The sequence below is a fragment of the Procambarus clarkii genome, chromosome 81 (assembly GCF_040958095.1).
Source record: "Procambarus clarkii isolate CNS0578487 chromosome 81, FALCON_Pclarkii_2.0, whole genome shotgun sequence".
In the NCBI taxonomy this organism is placed as follows: Eukaryota; Metazoa; Arthropoda; class Malacostraca; order Decapoda; family Cambaridae; genus Procambarus; species Procambarus clarkii.
Window position 1 is genome coordinate 2,237,795 of NC_091230.1, and position 20,298 is coordinate 2,258,092.

Here is a 20,298-nt window from a genome sequence, read left to right on the forward strand (position 1 = left end):
TGTCCATTTTTTTCTTGAAGACATCCACTTTTGTTCGAGCAATATTTCTTATACCTGCTGGGAGGATATTCAACAACTGTGGACCTCAGATGTACACACAGTGCTCTCTAATGGTGCCTTTGGGGAGTTCACTCATTGTTCACTCCAGTATGTTGTTATTTTTCTGTGCAAATTTGGGACGTGGCCCTCCTCCTTCGGAGGGTTCAGAGTTTGCGGGGCAGGCCTCTTTCCCTGCGCTCTGTCAGGTCATCTTGGAGTGGGTGCACTTGGGCTTGGTCGGAACGTCTTCATCCCTCGGGTGGATTTCCCGCCTGTTTCCAGTCCCGAAACAAATCTGAGGTTCATTCTGGATTTGTTTCATCAGAACCCCTGTGTCTTTTGCTGCTCCTTTTGGATGTTACCTATGTCTCAGGTGAGCATGCGGACTACTCAGGTTCATTACCTGAACCAAAGGGGTTCGCTACAATCCTTGCATCTTTGGGGGTGTTTGCTTCGGGGTGACTCGTCTGCTGAGTTTTCAGTATTTGACTCTCCTGGCAGTTTATATCCAGGGGTGTGTTCAGCGTCCTGGCGGATGGCCTCTTGGTTCATTCCCCTGTCCATGGAATGGACGGTAGACGCTGTCTCGTTCAGTTAGCTCTTCCGGACGTACAGGCGCCTGGGGGTGGACCTCTTCGTGTCAGCATGGTCGAGGCATCTCCCGGTATATGTGGCGCCCTTCACAGACTGCGAGACCATTGGGGTAGATTCCTTTTAGCAGGACTGGTTGAGGTGGTGTTACCTGTCCTTTTTTCCCCTGGTTCTGCTGTTGCTCCAGGTCCTGGGTTGCTTGGAGCCTTACCAGGGTAGTCCTGTTAGCCCCTTGGTGGCCGGCCCTGCCTTAGTTTCAGGCGCTGCTTGCTCGGTGTCCAAACCCTAGGGGTTTTCCAGCTGTTCTGCCTCTTTCAGCAGATTGGCTGAAAGGCCCATCTTCGTGTCTGGTCTTTCTGATGCGGGGTTTATCACCACTTGTATGGTGATCAGGTGGTTATGTTGATGGTATCCCACCTGCGTGTTTCGTCTCGGGGACAGTATGAAGTCCCCTAGTGGTCCTTTCATCACTTTTTGTCTTTGTAGCTTGTCTTCAGTTTTGGATTGGGTTGTTTTTTTCCTTTCTCGCTTGGCTGTTTCAGGACATCATCTTATACTGAATACCATCGCCTCGTATCGTGCGGTGCTGATGGAGCTGCTTTTGATTGCGTTTGGGGTTTGATGTCACTTCTGTTCCGTTTTGCAAGCTATCTCATGTGTTGTTTTACCTCTGGCCGGCTCATGTGCCGCCTGAGCCGCCCTGGTTGTTGGACCGGGTGCTCTCTTTTCTCTGCCCTCGGTTTGTGGTGGCCCCCTTCAGGTTGGGATTGTTTAGACAAGGTTCTTTTCTTGTTGGCATTGGCCTCAGGGGGTCTGGTCGGGTAGCTTCATGCTTTACTTCGGTGCAGGGGTTTCTGCTCCTTCGGTCCTGGTGGTTGGTTTGTTCTTTTGTAGCCGTCTTCTTCTTTTCTGGTGAAGAACAAAAGGGCGGCTTTTCGAATGGGTCCTTGGGTGGTTGATGCTTGGTTGGTTCAGCTGTGTGGTGCATCATGTGTTGTGTCCAGTTGCGGGTCTTTGCCGTTATTTGTACACAACGGTCTCAGTGGACGAGTTGATCTGGTTTCCCTTCTCTGTTCCAGGGCTCGGGTCTCCCAGGTCATCTGCATGGTTATTTGGTCTAACCAGCCTGCAGTCTATCCTCATGCCCAAGATGTTTGCAAATTTGCTGCTTTAGCTGTCGTTTTTGGTAATATGTCCTGGGCTGACATTCAGGCACAAGGATTTTGGAGGTCGAACAAGGTCCTGGCTGCCCATTACCTTGTTAATGTTCCGGGCCCTAGTCGGGCCCATTGTTTCTCGCCGGCGCCTGGGATCGAACCCGGGACCACAGGATCACAAGTCCAGCGTGCTGTCCGCTCGGCCGACAGCAGTGCGGAAGCGGTTGTGACGTCATGCTTGTTTGCTTGTTTTAGATTGGGGAAGTTCTTCGTGCCAGTTTCGCTTTAGGTAGCAATTTTCTAACCATTAGGAGTTTGTTTTGCGACGCCTACCTTTCTGGGTGCCTAACCCTGTCGATGGCAGACATGGAATGCTCCCAGCCACATGGGGGATTCTTTAAGCCATTGTTCCTCAAGCCTATCTGACAGGGTTAGGTTCTGGTTCGAGGTCCCCGGTAGGGAAGAATTCTATCAAATTGACTGATGCCGACCAACTGGGCTGTGGTGGGTATGTGGGCCTGCGGGCCGCTCCAAGCAACAGCCTAGTAGACCAAACTCACAAGTCAAGCCTGACCTTGAGCTGGGCTTGGGGAGTAGAAGAACTACCAGAACCCCATCAAGCAGGTATCATGGTCTAATGCATTCATATCAGCCCGTTATAGTTCCTGGGAGCCTCCAGGACTCTCCCAGAAAATGATGTTTCATTACACTCAACACTGGTTTTCTGGGGGGAACCCCTTCGGTTCCCTGGAGTTATCCAGGCTGATATGTATATCATTAGACTTTGGCATCAGTCAGTGTAAATGGAGTTCTAGGCCAATTGGGGACCACGAGCCAGAACCTGGCCCCCCTCAGAGAGGCACAAGGATCAATGGCCTATAGAAATGCACATGTGATTTGGAGCATTCTATGTCTGCCTTTGACTGGGCCAGACACCCCAGAAAGGTAAGTGCCTGAAAACAAACCCCTATTCTGGTTAAAACGACAAAAATGGACAAACAAGTGGACAGAACTCCCCCAAATGAAAATTAGCATGACGTTACATGAGATGCGCCGCGTGTCTGCGCAGCCTCCCCTCTCCCCAGGAGGGGACAGGGGAAGCTCCAGACCCACCACCTTACCTACCTTACCTTGAGGTGCTTCCGGGGCTTAGCGTCCCCGCGGCCCGGTCGTCGACCAGGCCTCCTGGTTGCCCGACTGATCAACCAGGCTGTTGAACGCGGCTGCTCGCAGCCTGACGTATGAGTCACAGCCTGGTATATCAGGTATCCTTTGAACCACGCTGGCAATCCAACTATCAGTTCTTGGCTTATGTGATTGTGGCTCAGTTGGGTGGCTCCAGCTCCAGATTATCTTGTTGTGCTGTGCCTTGCCCTGAGTTCCCTTCCCTGAGCGCCCTGTAAGCACTGCCCTTGGTGCTTGGGGTTCTCTTCCACGAGTCACCTTGGGGTCTACCTTTGTGGTTGACCGCCCCCATGTGTTCGGGGTTTTCCCTCCCTTGTTTACCATGGTGGTAGTTTTTACCCTAGTAGGGGTACGGGGTACTGTGCAGCTAGTTTTCACCTATTACAGCGGCCGGCTCTGTTCCTCCTGCGTACATTATCCTCTTGCAGGGTTTTTCTTTTTGTTTTAGTTTTGCCTGGTTGGGGGGGGTCTGGGCTGCCTTTGTATCCCTTGCCCCTGTTATGCTAGAGTTTTGACCTGTGTTTGGTGGTACCCCCTGCATCGCTCCCGTGAGTGGATACGTCCCGGAGATTCAGCTCTAGCTGTTTGTTTGGTAGACTTGGGCACCGGTTAGCAGTACCCCGCCTGGGCTTACCTTTAGCGGTACCAGTCTAGGGGCCCTGGGAATCCCCGCGGGGGCGCACAGGGTCCAGTGGATGTGACCCTGGGTCTCCTCTCGCCTTGTGCGAGTTTGAGGGTTGCTCTGTCACCTTGTCTCAGGGCAATGCTCCGTCATGCTGCCTGTTGGGTCGGTTACACTTTCGACCCGGAGTCCTGCGAGTATTGTTGCTTGTATGTGACTCAATTCAGCCAATCTACTAGTGATGTTCTTCGGGTGCAGGCGGCTCAGGTGTTGCATGCTAGGTATAGGTTGCTGCAACGTTCTCGGTTGGTTGCTTTCCCGGATGTCCCGAGGCTGCCCTGCTTTGCTTATAGGGGGCCCGGACTTGGGGCTGGTCGCTCCAGCCTTGGTTCAGTCCGCGCCCCTACGTTCTTCAACTGCTGTGGTTCTTCTGAATTGCTTGCGACTCCGAAGCATCTGAGGGCTTCGGAGTCGGGGCAGGGTTTAGAGGTTTCTGAAACTTGGGCAGTTTCAAGGGTTGCCCCTTCTGGGGAGGTGACGGAGGCATTCGAGTGTCTTCCTCCAGCCGTAGCGTTGGGGTCTGACCAGTGGGTCTCTTATCTTCCCACTTTTACAGCTGCCCCGTTTTTTTTCTTGTGAGGCCGGGGCTTTGGAGGAAAGCTCATCCCTGGGCCCTGACGTGGAGATTCCCGGGGTTGAGAAGGAGCCGACTTGGGGGCCGTGGGCCCCATTGGACCCCCGCCTGGGTTTTCAAACCTTCAGAGCAGGGCTTTCTGTTACAAGGAGTGGGGTTTTTCTTTTCCTCCCCTCTGCGTACGAGTTGGATTTGGGTTCAGCTCCTCCCCGGGTTGGGTTCCGTGTCCCTGCAGGTTCTTGGGTTTTGTCCTTCCAGAGGTTTTCGGCTTCCCGCGTCTCGCCTACTAAGGTGCAGGCGGCTATTGCAGCTTACCTCCTGCGCGACCCGGACTATGCTTCTATAATGGATCGCTTTGATCCAGTGTTGTCCTGGCTTGCGGACTGCCCATTGCCGTCGTCGTTGGATGCTTGTAGTGTTATCTGTCATCCCAGCACATTTGAGTGGTGCGAGGCATTGATGGTGATCCAGGTTTTCCCTGGGGAAAAACCTTAATGAGTGCTTGTTTGCTCCTGCCCTTCTGCTGGAAGTGGGCGCGGTTAAGCTTCCTGTGCAGGTTCCCCACCCTTTCGGCTTCACTTGTGGTTGAGGACTTATGTACTCGTGGCTTGTTTGCTTCGGTCTTGCTTTTCTTTTCCCTCCTGGAGCTGTCTTCGGAGTTGCTTGGGGAGGATGTTGAGATGCTTGAGGCCGTTCCCGGGTCTGGTACCTTGGTCTTGGCTGCTCGTGCATTGTCTGCACTTCTGAAGCCGTTTGCGCCGATCCTGCGGGATGCAGTGTCACGGTTTTTCACTGCACGTCTCTCGTGTCGGCAGGTTGTGCTCGCTTCCTCTTTGGAATCTGCTTGAGCCCTGGCTCTTAGATTGTCTTCGCCCTTTTGTCCCTTGCTGTTTGCATACTCTTCGGTGGAGTATCTGCAGGCTGCTTCTTCTAGCTGTCTTCCAATGTCCGACTTGTTGGTTCTCCGGGGGACCCAGAGGGTTTTCTCCTTCTTTGTCGTGCCTGGGTTTGGGGTTCCGCTTGTTGAGGTGGGCCACAGGTATCAGTTTCAGAGCCAGTGTTTCCTTCGGAACCGTCTGCGTCTGGTCGGCGCCATGATTGCTTTGTGCGCAGGTTGGGTTCTCGTAAGGGGTGTTGGCCCTTTCTTGGTTCGCCCCATTGACGGTGCGATGGGGGGAAGGCTTGCGCTGTTCGCTCACACCTAGTCTCAGGATTAGTGGGCTTTTTGGGTCGTTTCCAAGGGCCTACAATGTCCCCTCCTCCTTCGGGGGGTTCGGGGCTGGTGGGAAAGGCCTCTTTTCCTGCGTTCTGTCGGATCATCTAGGTGTGGGTGCGCTTGAGGTGTGGTCGAAACAATGACGTCCCTCAGACGGGTTTTCTGCCTGTTTCCGGTTCCGAAACAGGACTGTGCGGACCTGCTGTTCATTCTGGACTTGTCCCGTCTGAACCCCTGGGTTTCTTGCCCCTCCTTTCGGATGACCACTGTCCACGGTCCGGCTTCTGTTGGAGCAGGATGCTTGGATGGTGTCCCTGGACCTCAAGGACTCGTATTGGCACGTCTCTAGTCACCTGGGGTTCAGGGACTTGCTCGGTATTGTTGTGGGGTGTCATGGTTACCACTTTCGTTGTCTCCCATTCAGGTTTAATCTGGGTCCTCGCATGTTTACATGCCTTACTCGACTAGTTCAGTTGGCTCTGCCAGATGTTCGGCAGCCCGGGGGTGGACCTCTTCATGTTGGCATGGTTGAGGTGTCTTCCGATATATGTGACGCCCTTTCCCGTCGGCGAGGCCTATGGGATCGATGCCTTTCGGCAGGATTGGTCGAGGTGGGGTTCCCTGTACCTCTTTGTCCCGGTTCTGCTGTTGCTCCAGGTCCTAGCTCGCTTGGAGACTTACCAGGGGAAAGTAGTCCTCTTGGGCCCCCATGGTGGCTGACCCAGCCTTAGTTTCAGGCGCTGCTTGCTCGGTGTCCGAATCCGGTGGTTTTCCCGCGACTCCGCCTCTTTCAGCAGATCGGTCCAGTCTGTTTGAGACTGGTTTGATCTTCTCCTCGAGTCTTCGTGTCTTGTGTTATTGACTCGAGTCTATCACCATCTGTTATATTGATCAGGTGGCTTCTTTGATGGTGTCGCACCTGCAGGCTTCGTCATGGCGGCAGTATGCAGTTTCCTAGCAGTCCTTCCATTTTTTGTACTTCACTTTCGGTTAAGGTTGTTTTGTCCTTTCTCTCGTGGCGGTCTCAAGACCATCATCTGATGCTGAATACTATCGCCTCATATCGTATCGTGTGGCGTTAGCGAACCTGCTGCAGCTTGCTTTCGGTATAGATGTTACTTCTGCACTGTTTCACAAGCAGTCTCGGACGTTGTTTTACTCTTGGCCTGCTCATGTGTTGCCTGAGCTGTCCTGGTGTTTGGACACGGTGCTTTTGTATTTGTCTTCTCGTTTTGTTGTGGGCCCCTTCGGTTCAGGATTATTTTTCTAAAGCTCTTTTCTTGTTGGCATTGGCCTCTGGAGATCGGGTCGGGGAGCTTCATGCTCTTCGGCGTGGGGGCTTCTGCTCTTTTGGTCGTGGTGATAGTAGGTTTGTTCATTTGCAGCCATCTCCTTCTTTTCTGGTGAAGAATGAGACTGCTGCTTTCCGGAGTGGCCCTTAGGTTGTTGATGCTTGGTTGTTCAGGCCGGGGGTGCAACATGTGTTGTGTCCGGTTGTGTCGTTACGCTGAACCTCGGTTCATTCCGAACACATGGATTACACAACACATAACACTTACTATCACCGTTAGTAAGTACACGGTGAAACTGTTACTATCGCCGTGTACTTTTCCACACCACACCCTCTACGAGCATAAGAAATATTGCTGGAAAAACCATGGACATCTTCAAGAGAAACTAGATTGTTTCCTCCAAGGAGTGCTGGACCAACTGGGCTGTGGTGGATATGTGGGCCTGCGGGCCGCTCCAAGCAACAGCCTAGTAGACCAAACTCTCACAAGTCAAGCCTGACCTCAGGTCGAGCTTGGGGAGTAGAAGAACTCCTAGAACCCCTGTCAACCCTTGAGGCGTACCACTAGGTTTGTACAGGAACACAATGAGAGGACATAAGGAAGGTAATTAACACTGATGCTCTGAGCGCGCATGCACCGCACTACCCTGGGTAGGTTTGGGCATTCTGTGGGAGCGTGCGGTAATTCTGAAAAGTGTATAATCTTTTCAACTTTGTTACCTCAATTCTCGTCCTAGGTTTTTCAATTTGGTATCATTGTGTTCGCAATAGAATTCTCTACAGGACTTAAGGCATATTAAGTCCAAATGCCCAGTGTACCATCCGCAACAAATAGAGAAAGTGAGAGCGTGTTACCCGGGAGCGTGCAAGACCGATAAAATGTGTACACTCCTTTCACTTTGGTCACCTCAATTCTTGTCCTAGGTCTTTCATTTTGGCATCAGTGTGCTCGCAATAGAATTCCCAACAGGAGTATATGCATATAATGTCAAAAACAGCGGCGCACTCCACCCGCCGACAAGATGAAAGTTACCAGAAAGAGAGCGCTGCACCACCCCAAGGTGCCTCTCATTGCAATAGAGCGCTGCACCACCCCAAGGTGCCTCTCATTGGCATAGAGCGCGCTTTCATACCGAAATGTGTATACTCTCTTTGACTTTGTCATCTCAATTCTCGTACTAGGTTTTTCAATTTGGTATCAATGTGTTCGCAATAGAACTCTACAGGACTAAATGCATATAAAGCCAAAAACCAAGTGAGAAAGTGAGAGCGTGTTACCCGGGAGCGCGCAAGAGCAATAAAATGTGTACACTATCTTCACTTTGGATATCTCAATTCTCGTCTTTGATCTTTCATTTTTGTGTCATTGTGTTCGCAATAGAATTCCCTACAGGAGTATATGCAAACATAAAATCCAAAAGCCCGGCGGCCCACCCATAGTAAACAGAGAACGTGACGGTGCGGTACCGCAGTGAGCGCTAATAAAGAGCAATAAAATGGGTATACTCTTTTCAACTTTATTACCCCACTTCTGGTCCTAGGTCTTTCATTTTGGTATCAATATATTTGCAATGAAATTCCCTACAGGTGTATATGCATATAATGTCCAAAACCTCGGCGTGCCTCTCCCGAAGCCGCCGCCAATTTGCCGCCGGAAACGACCCAATGCTGCGTCGTTACCGGACTACCCCCGAGTAAAAGAACGATCTCGATCTCAGCCTTTAAAGATCTCAGGACGATCTCGAACGAGATCTCGAATGATCTCAGCCTTTAACACTTCCGCTCGTTACCGAGCGGAAGTGTTAAAGGCTGTCAGGTTTTCCCAATTAATAACATAAACGAGACTCTGATAAGGAATAACATATTAACATACTCTATCTGGTTAAATCAACTTCCAATACCCATAATCCACTTGACCTCCCCGGTCACCACCTACACTTGTAACTTTCGCCTAAGTCCCTAAATACTGAATGATTACCACAACATTACTCCCACAGTTAGTCTTACATTCAATACTCACATACTGCAGACTGGACTTGGCCAACATGATCACATCAGGCTCCCACATAGTTGTCTGTTCCAATTCGTTGCTTCCACAGACGAGATCAGGAGGACTTGCCAGTTCTACTCCTACAACCAGAATGCCTACAGCCAGCCATAGCCTCAGACATTTCACCCCGCCTCTCAAGAAAGGTATAATCCGATTAACCGTCGGTCACCTTGTTCCTAGAAGCCTGAGGTCACCTTTTGTCCTCTTCACAGGAATCATTGTTGGGCAAGCAGCTGTGGTCTTAATCCCTTGACCTTACCTCAATGTGTGATCACAGTCTGAATACTACATGTACTTCCACTCATCATATGTTTAGTATTGTAGTGAGTCTCTAGCTAACATTCCATCCTAACTTTATTCATCTAGTTGTATTCACCTAGTTGTGCTTGCGGGAGTTGAGTTCTGCTCTTTTGGCCCGCCTCTCAACTGTAATCAACTGTTTCTATTACTACTACTATTACTACTATTTTTTTTCCACACCACACACATACACCCCAGGAAGCAGCCCATGACAACTACTAACTCCCAGGTACCTATTTACTGCTAGGGTAACAGGGGCATAGGGTGAAAGAAACTCTGCCCAGCGTTTCTCGCCGGCGCCCGGGATCGAACCCGGGGCCACACTATCACGTGTCCAGCGTGCTGTCCGCTCAGCCACCGGCTCCCCGGTGGGTTACTACAGTTGCGACTCTTCCCCCGTTATTTGCGTGCCACAGGCCTCGGTGGCCGGGGACGCACTTTGGGTTGATCCGGTTTCCGTTCTTCCCTGTTCCCGGGTTTGGGTCTTTTAGGTTGTCCTCAGGGTTATTTGGTTCAACCAGCCTGAGGTCTATCCCTGTGCCCATGACATTCGCAAGTTTGCTGCACTTGCTGCCATCTTCAGTAACATGTCTTGGGCTGACATTCGGGCATGGGGTTTTTAGCGGTTGAACAGGGTCCTGGCTTCAAGCTACCTTGTAAATGTTCCTGGTCCTTGTCGGGCCTGTGTCGCTTTGGGTCGGCAGTTGCAGCCCTTGTCTCAACTTTGAGTTGTGGTGCAAGCATCGACCGCCTCCCGGGTAAGTCCTTCTAGTTTTTGTCTTTGGTGATGTAGCTCTGAGGAGCTACATCACCAAAGAAGGGGCCCCCCCTGAGAAAAACCAGTGTTTTCTGGGGTGAGAAGGGGGCTTCTCCCAGAAAACCAGCGTTAAGTGTAATGAAACGCCATTTTCTGGGCTACACCCAGTGGCTCCCCGGCAACCCCCCTTCCCCTGGTCAGCGATTTTTCGTGTGTTTTGACATCCAGCCTCGAACTGGTGGTTGGATCTCCGGCATTGTGGGTCTGGGGCTCTTTTCCCCTCCTGGGGAAGGGGAAGCTGCGCAGACATACAGCGCGGCTCGTGTGACGTCATGCTCGCTTGCTCGTTTTCTTTTGGCGAATTCTGCCCACTTGTTTGTCTATTTTTGTCGTTTTAACCAGAATAGGGGTTTGTTTTGAGGCACTTACTTTTCTAGGTGCCTGGCCCTGTCGATGGCAGACATAGAATGCTCCAAATCTCTTGTACATTTCTATAGGCCAATGCCCCTCGTGCCTCTCTGAGGGAACCAGGTTCTAGCTCGTGGTCCCGGTAGGCCTAGAACTCCATCCACACTGACTGATGCCAAAGTCTAATGATATTCATATCAGCCTGGATAGCTCTAGGGAGCCTCCAGGTTTCACCCAGAAAATGGCGTTTCATTACATTCAACGCTGTTTTTTTTTTTTGCAATTCTAGATGAATATAAAATTCCAGGAGTCTGGGCCTGGTGCAGAGTGCATGGGCATGCTGCCTATGGCTACTTCAAAATCGAGTTGGGTCAGGGTAACATCTGGTATGTGGTTCGATGGTGTTATCACATTCATAAAGAATTCGTTTGGAGCATTGATCATCAATGTCTTCAGTGGTTCGCCATAAACAGAATCATACTGTAACCTCAGTATTTCACTTATTTTTTTGCTGTAGCCTTAGTATTTCACTTATTTCTTTGCTGTAGCCTCAGTATTTCACTTATTTCTTTGCTGTAGCCTCAGTATTTCACTTATTTCTTTGCTGTAGCCTCAGTATTTCACTTATTTTTTGCTGTCGTTAGTGAAGACTCTCTTACCCATGTACAGGGCCCCACTTAAAGATGTAAATTTAGTTCTACATTTCGCATAGGAGAAAAAAGTATTTTGGATTCGTCTCTATTTCACTTATGGCCTTTTGCGCTCTTTCTCTCTCTCTTGGACATTGTATGATTCTCGCAACCTAAGCCCAATCATTTCTATTTCTCTCCATAGCCTTCTTTGTCGTTCTTGGGATAGAGTTGGGCGTTTGAGATGTTCTGCAATTAGTTTTTGTCGCATATAGAGGGAATGCTGTTCTCGTTCCGGTTTGCATCTTTTTCTCCTTAGTGATATGTGACGTGTGACATATTCTTGTGCAACTGTGCCTATTTTGTCTACTATACTTAGGTAATTACAAGTATTTATGTGTTTAAATTTTGTTACCTGCTGCTGTATAAAATGGTAGCTTCTATAATATTGTTCATTGTTTTCTTATATTTATAACCTTCCATTAGTAAAGTATCTTGGTTATATTTGTGTTAATGCCTTTCAGATCTTTGGTGTCCCTCGCATGAAGTTTGCTGAAATTCCTGGACGACTGAACCAGCTACTGTTTCCTCCAGATCCTATTATCATCAATCATACTATCTCTGTTGAGGGGGCAGATCAAAAGAAAACTTCTTGCTATGATATAGATGTTGAAGTGGATGATAACCTCAAGGTAAATATTTAGGAGAATTAAGAAAATTGTTGAATCTGATTAACTGTAGCTTTATGCAGTATTGACAAGTGGGGATGAATCAAGATTTGTATATTGAAAAGGGTGCTTCTATCAGCAGTTAGAGGACTGCATGTAGGAGTACTAGTTTTGACCCATGTGTATGGATGGCAGGGTCATGGTGTAGTATGGATGGGAAAAATCAATGAATAGGGCTGTAGAAATGAGCAAACTGAACAGTATGTTGGGTGTTAGGAAAATAGATAAATTAAGAAACAGAAGTGCCATGAAGAGAGGTGGAGTTCAAGAGTTATAAATCACTGAATTATGAAGAGCAAACTAAGATGCTTTGGTTATGTTGAACAAATGGAGGATGATTGACCGAAAAAAAAGTGTGTATTAATGAATTTAAAGGTAAGAGGAATATAAGGCTACCTGGATTGGACCTGGATGGGGTTCTGCGAGTTCGTCTACTCCCAAAGTCCGTCCTAGAACCAGGCTTGATTTGTGAGAGTTTGATCCAACAGGCTGGTGCTTGAAGTGGCCTCCAGGCCCACATATCCACTACAGCCCAGTTGGTCCGGCACTTCTTGAAAAAATCTATCTCGTTTTTTCTTCAAGGTGTCCACGTTTGTTCTGGCAATATTTCTTATGTATTGGGAGTATGTTTAACCCTTGTGTTGCTAAGGGCTATTTGGCCATTGTCACCCACAGGCGCATAACAAAAAAAAAAAAATCTAAACCTGTTAATTTGTGTTCTCTGATCATGGAAAAAATTAATAAAAAAAATCGTAAGTGTAATATTTTGCCCGCTATAGGGCGGGGAAGTCTGGCAAAAAAGAGGCGCTGACTCAGCGTGCATCCGAGGCGGTCTGCTCAGCCCCAGCTGTCAGACAGGAGAGGCCACAAAGAGATAATTACCTAATTATTTCAATGACTCTGATTGATTTTTCTTCTTTTTTTTTTGCGGTAATATTATTCGATAGTGTGTAGTGTGATACATTTATATACAGTATCCACTCAATTTAATGGCTTATATGGGGCTGTACCCTGGTCGTTATTTCCGGAGCTCCGGTATTTCCGAAGTTAGGATGTCAGTAATTTTTCAAGTAACATTCAGGTTCGGATATACTTTATACTGTATAACTAAAATTAAATAAAGTTCATTGTGTAATTGCGTTCCAAATTAGTTAATGTTTTAGTTCCCATTCTATCACAGGTTACAATTAATAATTCCTTCACATGACAAGTTGGATCACACAAGTAGACAGGTGGACCACACAACAAGTAAACCATATTAATCAAATACCTCCCTCCCTCCAAATGTCTTCTATCCCCTCCCTCAATGTCTTCCATTCCTTCCTCAATGTCTTCCATTCCTTCCTCAATGTCTTCTATCCCCTCCCTCAATGTCTTCTATCCCCTCCCTCAATGTCTTCCATTCCTTCCTCAATGTCTTCTATCCCCTCCCTCAATGTCTTCTATCCCCTCCCTCAATGTCTTCTATCCCCTCCCTCACTGTCTTCCATTCCTCCCTCAATGTCTTCCATCCCTTCCTCAATATCTTCCATCCCTTCCTCAATGTCTTCCATTCCTCCCTCACTGTCTTCCATCCCTCCCTCAATGTCTTCCATCCCTTCCTCAATGTCTTCCATCCCTTCCTCAATGTCTTCCATTCCTCCCTCAATGTCTTCCATCCCGATAACGATATGGAAGAAAATGCAGAATAGAACCAGTGAAGAGCAGAGGTGCCATAGGCACAATCAGAGAACACTGTATAAACATCAGAGGTCCGCGGTTGTTCAACGTCCTACCAGCGAGCATCAGAAATATTGCCGGAACAACCGTGGACATCTTCAAGAGGAAACTAGATTTATTCCTCCAAGGAGTGCCGGACCAACTGGGCTGTGGTGGGTATGTGGGCCTGCGGGCCGCTCCAAGCAACAGCCTAGTGGACCAAACTCTCACAAGTCAAGCCTGGCCTCGGGCCGGGCTTGGGGAGTAGAAGAACTCCCAGAACCCCATCAACCAGGTATCAACCAGGTATCCCCTCCCTCAATGTCTTCCATCCCTCCTTCAATGTCTTCCATCCCTCCTTCAATGTCTTCCATCCTCTCCCTCAATGTCTTCCATCCCTTCGTCAATGTCTTCCATCCCTTCGTCAATGTCTTCCATTCCTCCCTTAATGTCTTCCATTCCTCCCTCACTGCCTTCCTCATAACATAAGAACAGCAGGCCATGGAGGAAGGAGCTACAAACGGGGTTGAGGGAGCTACTATAACGGGGTCGAGGTTAGGCTACCTGGACATCTGTCAGCGTCTGTTCGCAGATGCCATCTGTGCATAATTTATAAATAAAACTATATTTGTTTAATTAATAAATAGGAAACTATAAAACATGTTAATGATTAATAATGTAAAGTAATATACGAAAATTAACATATTTTGGCATAAATATTTTACAACTAAGATTAAAAATTTTAATACAGTATGGTGAGAGGTTTGGCAACATCGCCTTGGTCAGCAATTCTGCCCTCCGCCTTCCTTACCACCACCACTCTCCCTGCCTCCCTCAACACCACCACCCCTCTCCCTGCCTCCCTCAACACCACCACCACTCTCCCTGCCTCCCTCACCACCACCACCACTCTCCCTGCCTCCCTCAACACCACCACCACTCTCCCTGCCTCCCTCAACACCACCACCACTCTCCCTGCCTCCCTCAACACCACCACCACTCTCCCTGCCTGCCTCAACACCACCACCACTCTCCCTGCCTCCCTCAACACCACCACCACCACTCTCCCTGCCTCCCTCAACACCACCACCCCTCTCCCTGCCTCCCTCAACACCACCACCCCTCTCCCTGCCTCCCTCAACACCACCACCACTCTCCCTGCCTCCCTCAACACCACCACCACTCTCCCTGCCTCCCTCAACACCACCACCACTCTCCCTGCCTCCCTCAACACCACCACCACTCTCCCTGGCTCCCTCAATACCACCACCACTCTCCCTGCCTCCCTCAACACCACCACCACCACTCTCCCTGCCTCCCTCAACACCACCATCACTCTCCCTGCCTCCCTCAACACCACCATCACTCTCCCTGCCTGCCTCAACACCACCACCACTCTCCCTGCCTACCTCAACACCACCACCACTCTCCCTGCCTCCCTCAACACCACCACCACTCTCCCTGCCTCCCTCAACACCACCACCACTCTCCCTGCCTCAACACCACCACTCCCTGCCTCCCTCAACACCACCACCACTCTCCCTGCCTCAACACCACCACTCCCTGCCTCCCTCAACACCACCACCACTCTCCCTGCCTCCCTCAACACCACCACCACTCTCCCTGTCTCCCTCAACACCACCACCACTCTCCCTGCCTCCCTCAACACCACCACCACTCTCCCTGCCTCCCTCAACACCACCACCACTCTCCCTGTCTCCCTCAATACCACTACCACTCTCCCTGCCTCCCTCAACACCACCACCACTCTCCCTGCCTCCCTCAACACCACCACCACCCTCCATGCCCCCCTCAACACCACCACCACTCTCCCTGCCTCCCTCAACACCACCACCACTCTCCCTGCCTCCCTCAACACCACCACCACTCTCCCTGCCTCCCTCAACACCACCACCACTCTCCCTGCCTCCCTCAACACCACCACCACTCTCCCTGCCTCCCTCAATACCACCACCACTCTCCCTGCCTCCCTCAACACCACCACCACCACTCTCCCTGCCTCCCTCAATACCACCACCACTCTCCCTGCCTCCCTCAACACCACCACCACTCTCCCTGCCTCCCTCAACACCACTACCACTCTCCCTGCCTCCCTCAACACCACCCCTCTCCCTGCCTCCCTCAACACCACCACCACCACTCCCTGCCTCAACACCACCACTCCCTGCCTCCCTCAACACCACCACCACTCTTCCTGCCTCAACACCACCACTCTCCCTGCCTTAACACCACCACTCTCCCTGCCTTAACACCACCACTCTCCCTGCCTTAACACCACCACTCTCCCTGCCTCCCTCAACACCACCACTCTCCCTGCCTTAACACCACCACTCTCCCTGCCTCCCACAACACCACCACCACTCTCCCTGCCTCCCTCAACACCACCACCACTCTCCCTGCCTCCCTCAACACCACCACCACTCTCCCTGCCTCCCTCAACACCACCACCCACTCTCCCTCCCTCAACACCACCACTCCCTGCCTCCCTCAACACCACCACCACTCTCCCTGCCTCCCTCAACACCACCACTCTCCCTGCCACCCTCAACACCACCACCACTCTCCCTGCCTCAACACCACCACTCTCCCTCCCACAACACCACCACCACTCTCCCTGCCTCCCTCAACACCACCACCACTCTCCCTGCCTCTCAACACCACCACTCTCCCTGCCACCCTCAACACCACCACCACTCTCCCTGCCTCCCTCAACACCACCACTCTCCCTGCCACCCTCAACACCACCACCACTCTCCCTGCCTCAACACCACCACTCTCCCTGCCTCCCTCAACACCACCACCACTTTCCCTGCCTCCCTCAACACCACCACTCTCCCTGCCAACCTCAACACCACCACTCTCCCTGCCAACCTCAACACCACCCCTCTCCCTGCCTCTCCCCCTCAATGCCTCCCATCCCTCCCTCAGTGCCTTGTGAGGTCGGTGGCCAGTTGCCATGTGAGGGGACCGCCGATGCCAAAACAAACTCAATACCGACCTTCGGTAATATCGACTGCCAGACTGGTATATGAGGCTCCATATACTGGTATCTCAAACCAGTCGTTATTACCTTCAGATCGGTATAAAAGAGGCCGTTAAATTGAGTGGATACTGTAATAAAATGTGTGAATCATCGCTGTACTCAAAATTATGGTGTGCATATTAGTGATTCAATTATTGTTTTCATAAAACAATAAACATACACTTTGTTGGTTATTACACTATATGCACAGGTTATGTATACGTATTTGCATGTTTTATTCACCATGACGAACCACTAAGTTGATATTGTAAGTCAAAAAGCAGCGAGGTGTGGCCACCACATCTGCCAGTCAGCCTCTCACCACCACCACTCCCTCCCTCCCTCAATGATTCCTCACTTGCCCACATCCTCTTCTCACAATACTGTTTTTGCTTTTATTCACTATATACAGACATTACATATAAGTATCTCCATGTTCTGTTCACCATAACTGTTCATCTAAGCTGGTATAGTGCCCAAAGAGCATAGTGGCCACCCCTTCTCAGCATGATAAATCATGCAGATGTCGCCACCTTCCTCACCAAAATGGCTTCTCCTCACTCTCCTTTTACTGTTATTACCCTATATATACACGTTATATATAAGTATCTACACTTGTGTTCACCATAACGAACCACTAAGTTGGTATGGTGAGTGGCAGTGGCTGTGGCAGCCCGCCACTGGCTGTCACTCCCTCCTGCCCTCACCTCACCTGACTCACCACCATTCTCCTCCCACCATACTGTTTTTGCTTTTATTCACTATATACAGACGTTATTTAGTGAATAAATTGCCATTGACCATGATGTAACATTATATACAACACGATTAGTGAATAATATTAGTGATAAAATACGCCTAGACTCTGCAAATAATGCCGCAAAAGTAAATTCATGGCAACTCTGGCTGCTTGAAGACCGCGCGCGACGCCTCCGGGATGCACCTTACATGAGCGAACATGCAGGTTGTGACATCATCACCCATATTGTCGACTCAATTATGTCATTGGTAAGCACAATTAATTTTTTTTTCTCGTGGTCAGGGAACACAACCAGTTAGGAAGAATTTTTTTTTTTCTCTATGCGCCTGTGGGTGACAAAGGCTATTTAGCCCTTAGCAACACAAGGGTTAAACATCAAGTTATTTTCTGCTGCCCAGTCGAAACCTTTATTAATATCTGCATGTAGTTTTTCAATGTCATCAGTAGAAGTAATTTTCTTGTTGAATTTGTTGTTGTCTGCAAAGTATGATACGAAGCTGTGACTTGTATTTTTGTCTATATCTGATATGAGAATAAGGAAAATCAGTGGTGCATGGGCTGTACCCTGAGGCACAGAGCTTTAAACTGTGCTTGGTCTCGATTATATTTAGTTGACTCTTACTCTTTGTGTTCTATATGACAAAAATTTGAATATCCACCATCCTACTTTACCTGTTATTCCCATTGACCTCATTTTGTGTGCTGTCACTCAATTGTCATATTTATCAAATGCAATGTCCCTGTATACCACATCCGCATTTTGTTTTTCTTCTAATGGCCATGTGATTTTGTCATAGTGGTCAAGTAGCTGTGAGAGACATGATCTTCCTGCTCTAAACCCATGTTGACATGGGTTGTGGAGGTCATTGGTCTCCATGAAACTGGTGACCTGACTCATGATCTCACACTCGAATACTTTTATTATGTGGGATGTTAGTGCAACTGGTCTATAATTCTTAGCCAATGCTTTGCTCCCTCCCTTATGTAGAGAAACTATGGCTGCTGATTTAAGTGCATCTATTATCTCCCCTGTGTCCAATCTCTTCCTCCACACTATACTGAGTGCCTGTCTACTGGCAATTGACATTTCAATATAAATATTGAATTCCATGAGTCTGGATCCAGGGGCTGAGTGCATGGGCATATCATCAATTCATCTTGGGCAAGACTGGGGAGGTATGATATGTAAGTTGAGAATACAGATAAGCATTTGTACTGTATGTACAATAATTGTAAAATTGTATAGGACAGCTCATGAGGAGAACAGTCCACCTGGTTTTAGGAAGTTGCAGATGACAGCTGGGATGTGATGGGGCTTGTTTATCCATGATACTATTTATGTAAGTGTGAATGCTACAGGCAGCCTATATTTGCATGTAGGTTATATTCCTGGTAAAAACAAACTAATCTAACTAGAAAGTATCGTATGGGAATAATATGATTAAGTTCCAGAGACCTCCCAGAGTCCATTTTTTCTGGGAAGTCTGCCTCAGTAGCTCTTTGCTGTGTTAGTACTGCTAAACCTTAACATTGTACCAGGCCTCAGAGACCAGTGCTGACCTGTTGAGAATCAGAACCAGAATCTGGTTCTCTCAAGGTCAGAGGAGCCTGGTGATTAGAAATTGACCCAAAAATTTAGGAAAAGTTACCAGAAAGTTCAAATAAAACAAAACAAGCAGTGTTTGAAATTAAAAAAGCTGAAATTTGAAAAACAGTACCTGTGCTTAACTTGAGTTTGTTTCAAAGATCGGGGTGTCGGCGTAGTCAATATCAGGCCGCCTAGTTGATAGTCTGGTGAACCAGGTTGTTGAGTGCTGCTGCATGCAGCAACACTCAACATAATAATCATAGTAATGTGATGTAATATAGTAATATAGTAATATATTACTATATTATAGTAATATTATATTATAGTAATATTATATTATAGTAATATAGTAATATTATAGTAATAATATAGTAATATTATATTATAGTAATATAGTAATATAATATAAACATAGTAATATAGTAATCACAGCCTTGTTGATCAGGTACCCTTTGAAGTTGTTTATCAGGTTCCCTTTTTGAATGCCAAAAGAGATTGGTCACTGGTAAACAACCCAAGCCCTAACACACCTCATGACTAAATGGCAGCCCAGGTTATTGATAATCTTGACCCCCCCCCCCTCGCCACATCACTCACTTGTCCGCTCATAAATAAATGTCATACAGTGGTACCTCGGAATGCGATTGTCCCTGTATGCGAGGTTTTCGGAAGGCGAGGTGTATTTACTCCAAAAATTTGTCTCAGAAGGCGAGGGTTACTTCGGGAGGCGAGTTTGGACGCGAGTTTGTTGATACGCGTACAGCCGACCTAGCGCGTTCGTCGCCCCTCCGCCCCTCAGTTTATTATTGTCTCGCGCTCAGTGACTACCCCCACATCAATTCTTCTCGCGGATTTTCAGTGTTTTGTTGGATTTTTGGTGATAAGTCTATACAATTTGTTATTATATATCTCACCATGGGTCCCAATAAAGCCAGTGGTAAGGATAAAGGCCAGAAAGCTCATGTGAGGATGACAATAGAGGAGAAACAAGAGATCATTCGGAAGCATGAGAACGGTACACGTGTTGTTGAACTTTGTAGGCAGTACAACAAAGCCACATCAACAATATGCACTATACTTAAGAAGAAAAATAAGATTATGGGTGCTAAAGTGGCAAAAGGAGTAAGAACATTAACGGCACAAAGACCACAAATACTTGAAGAAGTGGAAAAGTTGTTATTAATTTGGATACACGACAAGGAGTTGAGGGGTGATAGTGTTTCGGAGGCCATTATTTGTGAGAAAGCCAGGGTGTTTCACGAAGACCTTCTAAAGAATACCTCTGCAACGAGTGATGCAGATAAGAAAGAGTTTAAGGCAAGCAGGGGCTGGTTTGAAAAATTTAGAAAGAGAAGTGGTATCCATAGTGTTACAAGGCATGGGGTTATGTGATGTGATTATGGAAGGGGACTCCCCTTCCAAACAGTAACTCCTCTCCTCCTCCCCCCTCCTCACCATCTTCCATACGCCTACAGCACTCGACAGCAAGGTAAGTAATAACTGGAACACAGTTTTGTAGGTTTATTTAGATGAATTAGGTAAATTAGGTATAAAAATTTAGTTTGATGTGGGGTTTTTGGGGTAGTCAGGAACGGATTAATT

General features: G+C 48.5%; 1 protein-coding gene across 2 annotated transcripts in view; it reads left to right on the top strand.

Moving 5' to 3' along the window:
• The window catches only part of LOC138349817 (brahma-associated protein of 60 kDa-like), a 172,644-nt gene that overhangs the window by 109,800 nt on the left and 42,546 nt on the right, over window positions 1-20,298 (top strand). For both annotated transcript variants that reach the window (XM_069315593.1, XM_069315594.1), the window contains exon 8: window positions 11,404-11,571. In XM_069315593.1, coding sequence (XP_069171694.1) covers window positions 11,404-11,571 — 168 coding nt within the window. The remainder of the gene's footprint in view (window positions 1-11,403; window positions 11,572-20,298) is intronic.